The sequence below is a fragment of the Montipora foliosa genome, chromosome 5 (genome assembly GCF_036669935.1).
Source record: "Montipora foliosa isolate CH-2021 chromosome 5, ASM3666993v2, whole genome shotgun sequence".
Taxonomy (NCBI): domain Eukaryota; kingdom Metazoa; phylum Cnidaria; class Anthozoa; order Scleractinia; family Acroporidae; genus Montipora; species Montipora foliosa.
In genome coordinates, this window is record NC_090873.1 from 46,250,632 (window position 1) to 46,264,924 (window position 14,293).

The following is a 14,293-nucleotide window of genomic DNA, read 5'->3' on the forward strand; positions in this document are numbered from 1 at the left end:
AGATTTTATATGTACATTCTAGAAGACAGAGTGTCCGGCTAGGAGTTACAGCGCTGATTCGATACCTTATTGTCAACGGAAGTAAAACCTGCATAATGATGATCGCTGAACTGTCGTTCTAATCGAACTTTAGCTGAGTGAAAGATAAGCTCCTCTTTCCTTGAAATTGTAGTGATGTTTGGTTTCTTAATTCTTAATCATAGAGAATGCACCATAAAAAAACGAGGAATTGAAATAGGTGAGCATTGAAACAAGCTTTTCGAAAGCTGTGAACTCACATTTAAATATTTTTGTCTTGGTAACAATAAGAGAACCAAAAGAATGCAAACTCTTTTGTTGAGTATCGGTTATTATTCTCGATGATAAGCGATTGTTTATACACAGGGTAGTATAATAATTATGGACACACGTTGTCAATAAGAGTATCAGATATCTTGGTATCCGGCCAAATCCCACAAAAAAAAATTGGAAATTTGAGATAACCCGCGCTACAGCAGCCAATCAATAACCGCTATTGATTGCACTAGGCAACATTATACAATGTGGCCTAGTGGCACATTGTATTATTATTATTATTATTAATTTTATTATTATTTATTTATTTATTTATTTTATCTTTTTGAGGCTTTTTATAATTGTTATTAGTAGTGTTTTCAGATAGTCATTTTTCGACAATTCTCTTTCCTATACAAGAAGAATGTGCATAGGGTACATATTTTAATATTCATATTTTTGAATCTGAAAATAGTCTATGAATAAAATTATTTAATAAAAAAATTATTATTATTATTATTATTAAGTTGGATCATCATATCCTTTTTTTCACAAAACATATCGTTTATAGGACATATCTTTTGAACAAAAACTGCAACCAGAAATATATACCCTATCGGCCTCTCGATATGTATTGATTTTTCTGTCGTGATCGTCCGGTGCGCTGTCGTCCAAATCAGATCTCACAAATGAGACACAAATACTTGTATTTTTTCTTTAGAAAGACACATTGTACAGTCACTCGCGCCATGCCTTCCCAACACGCTTTCTGAAAATGGGCTCAGTTCGCGTTTTGTTTTTCGTCAGACCGCCATTGACGCTGCTCCCCTTGAAAGGAACACCAAACATTCTGCAAGTTCTGCATCGTTAAGGAATGACATCTACAAGACCACATAGAGCATTTCTTAGTCAGTAGCTCAGACAGCACGCGTGGGAGGTTACTCTGAGAGGACAATTTCCGGCGGAATCCCAAGACAAGAAGTGTCTAACATCGAAGGACCATTAATTAATCGTTTGAGTGATCAGGGAAAGATTGAAAATTACCCGATAATTGCGTAAGTTGCTATCCGAAATATTATGGCTGGTAATTATTCAAATGAACTAGACACTTGATTCGGCTACAATAAAGTTCCTTTCTAATATCGGCTCACATAACTGAGCATCTCGATCATCGATCGCTTTTATTAAAAGGGTTGGATGATTTATGACGATATCAGGGCAGAGAATTTTCAGTAATCACCTTTGTAATTATACTAAAGGATATTATTTGAAAAAATATGCACTTTCTTTAAATCAATTAATTTCTTACGGTGAGGTAAAGAATGTCGTTAATTTACGAGTTGACGCAATTGAGGAGTTCATCAGTGTTTATTTTGAGAATATAATCATAGTCCAGTCTTCAGTCCATAGTCCCTTCAGGCACTTCAGCTTGCCACATTATAAGCTTATCCTTGAGATTCTTTGTGCCATAGACGAAGCCTAAAGACAAATTTTACTGAAGCTGACTGGCAAAAGGTTTGTTAAAAATTAAACGAAAAATGAATCCGTTGATATTGCATTGGCTTAGCCAGGGGGGATCCTGGGATGCCCGTGATCCCCCCCCCCCCCCTCCCCCTTTGCGTTAGTCAACATAATACAAACCATATCTGTGACACTGGAACAGAGTAATTTATGTCACCTGGAACTTGCTTCATCTATGCAGCTGTTCTGAAGCTTTTCCCCACCCCCCTTTAAAAAATCCTAGCTACGCCCCTGGATAAAAGGAGATATGAGAAGACGGTGAGAAATTCACAGGCATCTATATGGATGGACGGTTACCGTAATCAACCAACCATAGAAACGTCTGTCTATAAGCTGTCGCGAATAAGGCGTTACAAGGCTGTTTTTACCCGTTTCCTATCAGCTTGGCTCTGTTGGGTTGTTGTAAGCACTAGAGGGGAACGCACTTTGATCTAAGGAGCAGTAGAATGTGAACGACGCCCCCGGACAGAGAACGACTGCGACCACGAAATTAGGACGTGGGAGACTGGCACTAGATTACTGTGATGAAATGGGCCATGTCCGAGTTGCTGTTTGTCTCGGTTTCGAAGTGAGTCTTGGTGCTCAACCATTGAAAGGGAATGAGTTTGATTTGCATAAGAATACCATTTGAATGGTTGTGCACCAGGACTCGCTTTGAAACTGAGGCATGCAGCAACTCAGAAAGGGGATTTTTTAAGCTCCCTAATAATATCAAATGACACAAGGCATGAAATGGATTTTCCCGTCATTTACTAAAAACAGCGCTGTTGTATGATACTAAGACCCAAACGTTCCCGTCTGGTAACCTACCTCCTTGCAATTGTGTTACTTTCGATTTGTTTAAAGAAATTGATGACCTGGAGGGACTTCTTTTTTCCTCGGTTTATTCTTGATCTTCATGAAAAAAAGATATAAATTCAAATAATATTTTCCACATAAGTACTTTGCTTTTCCTTCAGCCAACTGACTTTGAAAGGAACAAAACACAAACAGCAGTGACAAACATGGGCATGTTTAGTCAGTAATTATTAAATGCATTCCCAGAAGTATTTTTGTCTGAGGATGAAACGTCAGGTAAATTCTTTCTAACAATAAGCTTGTTTCTAACGTTTTACATCGGTGTTTGTACTTTCTCCGTTTCTGAGTAATGATGATTATTAAGAGGCGGAAAATTGCCAAAGGATTCTACTTTCACTCTGTCCGCGGGAAAAACACCTTTATTTACAAGTGCGACACTAACGAAAGCCGTTTTAAGCGGATGTTTCTAGTTCATTTGTTTTCTTTTTTTATGTTATAAAAGTTCATTATGAAAGTCAAGTACACCCTTGCGCGACTCATAAATAGTTAAAAAAATACATTTTGGCGTTGTTTTATCAGTCGTGCAAGAGTCTACTTGACTTTCATAAATATTTTTTAATCAATTTTGACTGATTACGATCTTCTCTGATTCAACGCTCTGCAAGACTAATTTTGCAAAGGTTTAAAACCTCAACTTCACATATAAACTCAATAAACTAGGCGAAAAACACTTTTAAGTGTTGCAAAGGAATGAATTCTTGATCAAGAATTCATTCTTTAACCTTTTTTATAACAATTTGATATCATTATTTGTGACTTATGACATCCTCCTTCTGGAAACAGTTAAATTATTTAATTTCCCCATTGCAACGATTTATTTTGGTCTCACTCCTTGTCACTGTAAGTTCCGGTTATTTGAGACCCTCCTATTTCCGGTTTCGCTCTGACGTCACGACACCGCAACAAACTCACTTGCTTTGCTGGATGTCATGGCACGATGCGCCAAGGAAGCGCTAACTTTCGATGATTTCTTTCGTTTTACTGTTATTTACAGGGGCTTTGGTCGTGAGCCAGGGCTGTATAGATGAAACAAATTTCAGAGGACTTAGATGAATGCAAAGAAGAGGTATTCTCTGATATTTTTGATAAGTTTGGTATGCTGCAGCACGTTCATTGTTTACAGAAAATCATTCCGTTCCTGGCGTCGCTTCTCAACACATTCTGCTGGTGGTGGATCTCAGAAGCAAACACAAAGGCCATGCTTTGCAGATAACAAAGATGAATTTAGCCTCCAAGACAAAGCTAGCTTTCATCGTGAACGTGCAACTCTTCGCTGCACTATGGAAACTTGTTTTGACAGGGGGAAATGTCAGCATGGCTTCAAAGTTTACGTTTACCCCATTCAAACCGGCGAGAAAATTTCTCCTTTGTTTGGAAAAGTGCTAAAAGTACTGAGGGAGAGCAGATTTTATACAGATGATCCCGAAAAGGCTTGTTTATTTATACCTTCAGTTGATATTCTAGACCGCGATAATCTTAGCGAAGACTATGTGCATGGCTTGCCCTCCAAAATTTGGTCATTACCACATTGGAATGGTGGAACAAACCACATCATATTTAATCTTTTCTCGGGAACTTGGCCTGATTATTTAGAAGGTTTACTCTTTAATAGTGGAAAAGCGATATTAGCGAAAGCTTCGATGTCTATGGAGTTTTTCAGACCTGGTTTTGATGTCAGTTTTCCACTGTTCCTGAAAACCCATCCACAGAAAGGTAAAGGTGCCCCCGCAGATGTTGCATCGAATTGCGCCGTGTTTCCGCTTAAAAGAAAATACAGACTAGCGTTCAAGGGGAAACGCTATCTTAATGGTATTGGAAGCGAATCAAGGAACTCGTTGTATCACATTCACAATGGAAACGACATTGTTCTTTTGACGACTTGTAAGCATGGGAAGAACTGGCAGCGTTTAAAAGATCCACGCTGTGACAAAGATAACGCTGAATATGACAAGTGAGTAATGGAATGGCATGTTCATTGCATTTGGTTATTAAATATCTTGTCTAGTCGTGTAAGTACGGAAAATTTTAAGTAGTGAAGTTTTTGGATTACTTCTCTATGGAGTCCTAAGCCGTTTATGTCGAGTCGAAGACGATGTTTTTTTTCTGGGCATTTAGTGTTCGGAATGTAATCTCCTGTTGCTATTCAAGGTGTGTATTTAGGCTTCATTAATCAACTCCAGTCAAGATTGATCATTGAAACTATTCTTGAAGTTGTTACTGAAAACGAAGACTTTGATAATGCTTTTGGGAGCGCTTTGCGAGGTTCAAACGATTTCATTTTAACACTTAATTGTGCACACGTGTTAAATTTTTGTGTCTACGATTTTCTTTAATTACGGTGTTGGTGCTGGTGTAGCGTGAACGGAATCCACGATAAAGTAAGCACAGACAGCGTGTTTAATTCCCGTGTTTTCAAAGCGATCTATCGAATGTGTATCAATGTGTTGGTATTTGCAAGTTTTTCAATAGTTTTGAGCAAGTATATCCTTTTGCTCAGTTAAATCGAGGACTTGGCTAAATCATTGGTGAGCATGTGTATCAAATGTCTTTGCATTTGTTAACTTTAAACAAATTTTTGTCGGTGTGAATATATTCATAACGACTTGCTGCTACACTGTATTATTCTTGCATATATTTGCCGATATCTTGGTCCCCAGCATTTTCCTGCGGAAACGTTTTCCTAATTGACCAGCAAAAAACCGCAAATGGAAAATGGCTTTTTGTGGAAATTAAGTGAAATACGTTTTGTCTTTTTATAAATTATCATTGACAGTCATACCGTGGCTCCAACTATTTTTTAGATCGAAAATGTTCGTAGATATGTGCAAAACACTTTTCTCTATCCCACAGTCATTATCGGTTGCTTAAAGACCAAATCCTTGCAAAATATTTTAGTTATGCTAAATTGTACTTTTCACTGTTTAAGTGTAATTTCTCTCAAAAAACTTAAATATTTTAAATGATTAAGAAAACGAAACAGTACCTGCTGTAGTTACTTTAGTAAAAGGTGGACTTAAATTTTCAGATAGGAATTGATTTTCCAGTCCATTTCCTGTGTGTAGTCTTTCAACAATTTTGTTTAAATGTTTAAGTGTTTATACATGTAATGTAGGTGTTAATTTATTATTCATGACTAAATGTAGCATGGACCTAATAATTTGCCACAATAATTCTTTTAATGCAGATATAAGGCTTTTAGCCTTTTAATTTCTTTTACGTTCAAAAACCTTAAAGACCAAACAGACCTCTTGAAAGCCTTTCCTACATAATTAATTGAGCGCAATTAAGTGCCAACTCTTAAGATTCCATTTTTGCATGATTTAACAAACAAAAAACAGCACGAAACTGTACCTCAAATGTGTATTTCATTGTTTTACTAGGTAGTGGAACATATGTCTTTGTAAAGAGATCATGAAATTTTGCCTACTTTATTTTGTATTGAGTGATTTTCTTGCTTTTGTTTAGCATTAATGAAAATTGGTGTGATTAATAATATTATTGGCACCTGTATATTTGGGCACTTGGATAACATGAAAGCAGGTCTTGACTTTCGTTAATGAGTTGAGGACTTCAAAGAAGAAAAATAATGTTTATTAGAGTTATTACTGCATTTAAGAGTCATGTATTTAGATGTTAGACTTGGATAATCTTTAGTGAGTGTATGCAAATATAAGTTATTTCTATTGTTGCTTTTATCATCATTATTATTAATTTTTATTCTAGCACACCTTGAGCAGAGTCATTTATTGGTACTAGGTGACTTTCCACCTCTTTTAAGTTTTTCATGACCTTTTGTGATTATTCTTGATTTTCCAAAGAAAGAAGCTCTCTCCCCACCCCACCACCTCTAAAAGTATTTCACTTCCATCTAATTCAGCTTTATTCAGCCAAATCTTTTGTCAGTAGTTTTCTGTTTTTAAGGCACCAGTGAAAATGAGGATGACAGCTGCCTCATCACTTTCTGACAGGTGCTTCAATTGCTCCAGTTCCTTTTGCGCTCACTGTACTGTGGATTGCAGAAATGGGTTGATCAACTTCGTTGATGTGGTAAATTGACCACAGTAGAGAAATTTGAAAGCTGACATTTCGAGTGTTCTAAAGCCCTTTGTCACAGCAAATTGCTAATGCTTGAAATGTCAGCTGTCAAATTTTCCTACGGTGGTCAATTAACCTTATCAATGCAGTTGATAAACCCATTTCTTTGTTTCACTTCCCCACCAACATAGTGCCACAATTTCCTTAGAAACCAAACCCTTTCATCCCTACAGTGGATTGAACATTAAGGATGCTGCCTAAAAAAATTGTCCTGGAGCCCTTCGGGCTTCCAACATTAAACGTTAGTACCCAAGTCATTTTTTAAAGAGCCCAGAATCAATTAATTAACCCAGCCCCCACCCCTCCCCTACCCCCAAGAAAGTGATAAGTTGGGTGCCCCAGATGACCGGGTAACCGTTAGGTAGCAGCCTTGGACATGCAGGGGTTTCATTAAGTTTTAAAGTAGAAGAGATCTTGTGATAGAGTAAGTAGGCACCCATATATATAACCCGGCTTTTGATCTTAAGACCTCCTTTGAGCAAAGGTGAGTACTGTACTCAGCATAGATGGGTGCTAGTAGTACTCAGGTCCCAGCTTCTAATAAAACCGCTGGACATGGAAATTCTGTTAGTGTGAATGATCATGCTTTTATGAACAGAACTACTATGCCAGGTTTGTTATGGTCATGTTTCGTCTTGATGGGAAACTCTCAAGGTTGCTCGCAGCCTTATGTCTCAGCACTACAGACTTGGACTTTGTGACATTATTATTATTTTACATTTTTACATCTCGGTTAATGAGTTTACAGCTCAGCCTGAGCATGCCTTGAAATTGTATTGAAAGAAAAGCATTTTGTCATATAAACAAATAATTGTGTTGACTTGTGCAATGTGTACATGTATCAGTAAAAGTGGAAGCCAGAGAGGAGAATATCTACCTTATTTGCTCAATTTGACATAAATGTTCAATATTTGGCACTTCAGGTGCAGTGCTTATTTTAAGATGATGCTTATTCAGTTGAAGGGCTTATTTCAATAGTGATTGCATGCTAAACATGGAATATCTTTTTCTAGAATGTTCATTGTCATACATGTATAATATAGTGCTTAAGAAGAAAGAGACTTGTTATGATTATGTTTCACCATACATTTTTAAAGGATGCAGCACGTCGATGAAGAGAATCGCAGAATTTGTTCCACGGCAGCTCTCAATAATAACATTTCTTAATTTTTGCTTGTATATGCAGCATGCAGTGAAGGAAAAATAAGGCAATAAGTGTTGATCAAGATCTTGTGTCTGTCAGTTAAAGATATTGGGTTTTGGTTATCCTTATACAAAAACCATGATCAAGATTTGCCGGATATGAGTGCTGAACAGCATTTGGGAGCAGAGAAATGAACTCCTTGGTTAATTTTTAATGTGGGATTAGTGTTAATCGGCTTTTGAACAACCCCTGCCCTAAGCTAGATACTGCTGTTTTTTTGGCTGTTATGGTCATGAGCTTTTACTTACGAGGTTGTAACTTTTCAATATATTTATTATTTACAAAGTCAGGGAGGGCATGTATTCATACGTCTTGCCAACATTAATTGTAACCTTTTTTAATGCGCCCTCTTTTAGGTATGATTACGATGAGCTTTTGAAAAATGCTACCTTTTGTTTGGCTCCTCGGGGAAGGCGTCTCGGATCTTATCGTTTTTTGGAATCACTTCAAGCTGGATGTATTCCGGTGATACTCAGTAATGGCTGGGAACTTCCTTTCTCCGAGGTGATTGATTGGAGCAAAGCTCTTATTCAAGGGGATGAACAGCTTCTGACTGAGCTACCATCCATAGTGAGATCCTATAGTAAGGAACAGATTCTGGCTATGAAGCAACAGGCCCTTTTTCTCTGGGAGGCATACTTTTCTTCTGTGGAAAAAATAATGCTGACAACTTTAGAGGTACCGTAGAGTCTCCTTTATTTTTCCTTTGCCAAAGTATCGTAAGATTTTAATAATATTTTGGTAATAAAGTTGTCAAAGTGTTTGTGGGAAAAAACAATATTACTTCTCTCCTTTTTAAAATTTTAAATGTGTACTATATTTTACTTTAGAACTCCGAAACTTTTTGCGTTAAACGAAAATTTTTATTTTTCAGTCCGATTTTAATGTAATGTTTAAAAAACGAGCAGCAGTGTTTTATCGTGGTTTAAAAACACGAGGCGTAGCCGATTGTTTTTAAACCCAATAAAAGATGCAAAGCCGAAGAGACCAGAAGCTAGTTTTTTTTTTATGAGAGGGGAAACTGGAAAGCCCATAATAAAATCTCTGTGACTGGAGGGGAACCAACAATCTCAACCCACATCATCCAGGAATGAAATCAGACACAGAGTGCTGTCAACCAAGCATGGTTCCCTTTAAATTCATTCCATCCCTTTCATTCCAACCAGTGTAACTTGAAAATTCTTCAAAAAATAGTGAAACAATGTGCATAGAAACTCTGTGGTAACAAGATGAAATAAAAGAGTGTCATGTCAAAAGCTGACAGTTGCCTTTTTTTCCCTAGGTTATTCGTTCAAGGTTATTCCCAAACAAGGCAGCTATCCTGCCAGCGTGGAACTCATTCCCGGGAGCACTGATTGCTTCCCCTCTTTACTCCAGGGATCTGAAGGACTTTCCTTTCTATCACATCAATTTTAAAACAGCATCAGATAAATTCACTGCTGTGATTCACACATCAGCAACTGTTGTCAGGGAATCAAGCTCGCTGTTCCGACTTATCAAGAATGTTGGCCAATCAAAATTTATTTCAAAGGTAAAATTTAGCTCTGTGCACTCTCTGGTCTGATACTGGGCCTTCAATGCTTAGGGGTTGAACATCAATGATAATAAGCTTGGTCATCCAAGCTATTTCTGGGTTGCAATTTCTACAGGAAAATAATAAGTGAAACTAAAAATTAAATGGACTTTTCGGGGGTCTTCTAAGTCTTGATAGTTTATTTTTGACCGTGGGTGTGTGATAATATCTGTGACTGGTTAACTTTTTTGATGTGGCAAAATGAAATTTAAGCAAGGTTTTCATACTGTCAGACAATGAGGTGTTTGGTCACAATCCTTCGATTGCCCTGAGGATGCAGTAGTGGTTAAATGTGCCTTTGCTTTCTTGCTTGGGTGTCAGCAAGGGCATTTTCCTTATTGTATTTATTTTTTAGGTTTTAAAATGCTATACATGTAAAACAACCCATGAAGTATCAGTGTGGTTTTTAGATGATAAAGTCTGGTTTCAATAATAGTGTATATCTCTGCAGGTTGTTGTGCTGTGGACATCAGATGCACCCATATCTCACAACAGGAGATGGCCTCAAATCGCAGTTCCTTTAGTGATAGTCCGGCCAGAAACCAAGGTAAGAATTTAAACATTTATTATTATTATTATTGAGAACAAGTGGGTGATTTGGTCAGAAAATACAGTACTGCTCAAAAGTAAGTTGTATCTAGACCGAAGTCTTTTATTTAGAGGTGGCTATCTTACCTTTTAGAGACAAGACATTTATCTCTAGATGAACAAGGCAAGACTGTTTACTTACTTTAGATCAGTTCTGTTTTCACAGTGGGAGTGGAACAATCAGTGCTTGACTTGCCTGTTTGGTCACCTTAAGAGTAAATTCAAACCTAGCCTCTCTCTTTCATCCCTTGACCCATGAATTGTGGATGGTTTAAAAGAGCGTAATCAAGGTATCATACTGTGGATCTTGCGTAGCCCGGTCCACTTTGTTTAGCAAGTTTTGAATTAAGAATTGAATTTTAGTCATGCATTGCCAAGCACATGCATAAAGTTGAGAATGTGATACCTATTGTGACATGCTTGGACATCTCCTTATCATCTTAGTACTGTAACTGTTGTTTTGTGCAGGGATGGTGCAGTGGTGAGAGCACTCGCCTCCCACCAATGTGGCCCAGGTTCAGTTCCTCGACTTTGCGTCATATGTGGGTTGAGTTTGTTGGTTCTCTACTCTGCAGCAAGAGGTTTTCTCCGGGTTCTCCGGTTTCCCCTCTCCTCACAAACCAACATTTGACTCGATTTGTGTTAATTGTTAATTTCACTTTACAGTGTCCCCAATTAGTGCTCCAGCGCTAAAGCTACTAGACACTTAAATAAAGTTCCTTTCCTTTCCTTGTACCTTTGCTCACAATGTTCTCTCCCATCAAACCTGTGGCTTACATTCACTACTCCACGCAGAGAGAAAAGTTAAAACAAGTTTCTTCGGCAGCCTTCATGCCCTTTGACCCTCTCTAGTCTTCAATACTGGCAGTTTGCAAGTGTGCATTGCACATGTTGAATTGGGGTTTGCAAGGTACCTTTCTTACATGCCATTGTTCACTTACCTCCCATGTTTTAATTGAGATAGGGGAGAGAGATTCTTCCCCTCTTCCAAACCTTCCTTTGATTCGACATTCAAGATGGCAGCCATATTACCTCTTGCATACATGTTCTCAGAGTACTTGACAGCTCAACTACGCCAACACTGCAAGGCAGATTTTCTCCATTTCTCGTTTTGAAAGCTGTTGGGGTTGGTTTGCTTTAGATTAAATGACTAAGCTGTGAGTATTTTTGCAGACAGGAAATAGTCGATTTTTACCCAGAACAGTTGTTGATACAACTGCCATTTTATCCTTGGATGAGGACATCAAATTGAATTCTGATGAGGTAAGCTGTGGTGGCTAGTCATCTCATTATCATCATTGTTATTATCATTGTTGTTGGTTGTTGAACATTGTTTTTATTATTCCTTTTGTTGAGTTTCGCAGTCTTAACTTGTTGACATGAGTAATTTCCTCTCATTTTGTTTATTTTGTGAAATCATCTGTGATCAAGGAGGCTTAAGCCCCTGCAAAAATTTTCATTGAAATGCCTGAAATCACAAAGCAAAACACAAAGGCAACAAGCTTCAATGAGAAAATACATTTTTCTCAGTTTTTAGTTTGTTTGGCCATTTTGCATTCCAGAAGTTACATGTAACTGTTCACTGCTTGAAAACTGACCTGTGAATGACCCGACCCGTTTCACAAAGAGCCCTTCAGAGAGCCAACAAAAATAGTTGAGACACTGAACTGGGAAGACAATGAGGGGAAAAATCACTGTAACGATACATTTTCCACTTGCTCTCCCCCCTCTTCAATGGTGGTAACGGAAAACGGAAGAGATGGTGATAAGAAAACAACATTGTTTGGGGGGGGGGGGGGGGGTGGGGGTTATATGGAAAGACTTTGGGTGAGGGATTTGTCTGATTTTCCTTGAAAGGGAAAGTGTCTCAACCCTTTTGGAGCTTTTTGTAGCTTGTTACCATTTTCTGTCATTATTTTACAGTATTAACAATCCTATTGTTCATTTCCCATCCAGATTGATTTTGCTTTCTCTGTTTGGAGGACATTCCCGGATCGTATTGTTGGTTTTCCAGCCAGAGATCATTTCTGGAGCAGCAGTAAATCACAGTGGATGTTTTCATCAACATGGAGTAATCATTTTTCTATGATCCTGACAAGTGGAGCCTTCTATCACAAGTATGTTGACATTCTCATTGCAGATAATTTGGAATTTCCTTATTCTTGTTTTCCGAGGTTGTCTGAGTGTGATGTCTTACCAATGAAGCCAGTTTTCATTAGGAGTCATGTAGTGTCCTCCGGACGTATACAAAACATGGACCCCAGGTTCATGGACCCCTTCATGGACTATCCCTGTGGACCACCCCTTCACTTGTACAGTTTCCTGCAGAAAAATCTTTAGACGAGAAAGAGAAACCATCCTGGCACTTGTCTCACTGTCTGAAGGGCAGGTCTTAATGGGATTCGAACCCATGCCCTCTGCGATGCCAGTGCAATGCTCTACCAACTGATCTCAGTTGGGAGCAAGTCATGTTTTGCATACATTGTCCTCTTGGGGCCTTAGCGTGCCTTTTTGGCCTGGCTTGTTTTATGCCACACTAGTACGTCTGGACTCAGCCGACCGGTTGGCTCAGTTGTATGAGCATCAGACTACTGTGCAAGAGGTCGCGGGTTGATATCAAGCCCCGGGCGAGACCAACACTCAGGGTCTTTAAATAACAAAAGAACTAGCCCTTCCTGAGAAAAATCTTGAAAAACTCTCCCCTCGTATAGAACAGGGAGATCTTTGAATGATGTACTCGTTAGGGTTTAAATTTCCTATCTTGACTAATAGAAGTGGTGTTTGGCCAGTGTACGCCTTCAACGTCATGCGAAGTGACCTATGATGACTAACACCGGAAGTGTTTACAGACGAAGGCACTTCTGTCGCTAACCGGTTTCATCCGAGACTATGACTTGCTTTTCTGCTTGTAACTTTACAAAATAAGGGGTGGTCCATAGGGGTAGTCCATGGACCGGGTCCACAGGGGTGGTCCATGGGGGGGTCCATGTTTTGTATATGTCCGTGTCCTCCTACATTTCTTCTCAACTTAACATCCTTTGTGTCTAGAAATATAGTGGCTAAACTTTATAAAGAGTCATCTTAACTCAACTGTAAAAATTCTAACTTGTTACTGTAAATTTCAATGTAGTTCAGTCCTGAACTGACTGAACTCTTCAACAAAATGAAGCATGCATCTTTTTCTTGCAATTTAAGAGATAAGTGAGGATTGTCACCCTCCATGCAAACCTTTTTTCAATAAGGAAATGTTTTTCAATAAGGAAATGTCCCGTCCCATGTACCCATCAGCATTATTATTAATGTAGTTTTACTTCATTTGATTACTAGACGATATTTCACCTCCCATGTTAATGTCCTTTATGTTCCAGATATTACAATTTTATGTACACACACCATCTGCCGTCCAGAGTGCATCGCATGGTTGAACACTACGGAGCATGTGAAGATATTGCCATGAATTTTCTTGTCGCAGACATCGTAAAGAAACCACCCATCAAAATCTTACCCCAAAAATCATATCAAGACTTGTACAGCAAGACCATTAAACACTCTCAACTTGTACAACTTCATGAACACCGGCAAAAGTGCATGGGCACTTTAGTGGAAATCTTTGGATACATGCCATTGATGAAATCTCAAGTGAGAATGGACCCACTCTTACACAGGGATCCGGTGTCAAATCTCCGCAAACAGTACAGACTTTTAGAAGTTTAAATTCAAAACAAAGATGTCCATAGAAAGAGGTGTCAGTCTTTGGCCCAGTTTGGGAGCTGTATCACATGCTAAGTTTGTGTAGTCTTCTGAAGTGAGCCGTGTAGATCATTTTCATTTCCTCACACTTAAATAGGGAAGTAGCTTGGAGATTGAAACAAGGAATCCTTTCAATGCAATCATTTTTTCCTCTTCATACTCCTTCCAGTCCAGGGGCCATAGAGTAGGTTTGAAATTGGTGGGGAGGGGGAGGCTAGGTTTTGGTATGGGTCACAGAAGTATGAGGGGAGACATTTAGGAGAAAATAATACCATCGGAGAACCCCCCATCCCTCTCCACGGCCCTTGCGAGAACAGGAATAAGCTAGCCAGCTATAGAATTTCATTTTTATACAAAGATTATCTATTGGTGAAACAAAACAGCAGTTCGCAGTCGTTGTGTGATTCAAGACAGTCTGTCTTTTAGCATAA

General features: G+C 38.5%; 1 protein-coding gene across 1 annotated transcript in view; it reads left to right on the forward strand.

Moving 5' to 3' along the window:
- The first annotated feature begins 3,563 nt into the window (after nt 1–3,563).
- LOC138004449 (exostosin-1-like) overlaps nt 3,564–14,293 on the forward strand; it is an 11,688-nt gene continuing 958 nt past the window's right edge. The window contains exons 1-7 of the mRNA XM_068850967.1: nt 3,564–4,603; nt 8,308–8,629; nt 9,234–9,482; nt 9,976–10,071; nt 11,286–11,375; nt 12,069–12,229; nt 13,481–14,293. The exon at nt 13,481–14,293 is cut by the window's right edge and continues 958 nt beyond it. Coding sequence (XP_068707068.1) covers nt 3,702–4,603; nt 8,308–8,629; nt 9,234–9,482; nt 9,976–10,071; nt 11,286–11,375; nt 12,069–12,229; nt 13,481–13,826 — 2,166 coding nt within the window. The 5' untranslated portion in view covers nt 3,564–3,701 and the 3' untranslated portion in view covers nt 13,827–14,293. The remainder of the gene's footprint in view (nt 4,604–8,307; nt 8,630–9,233; nt 9,483–9,975; nt 10,072–11,285; nt 11,376–12,068; nt 12,230–13,480) is intronic.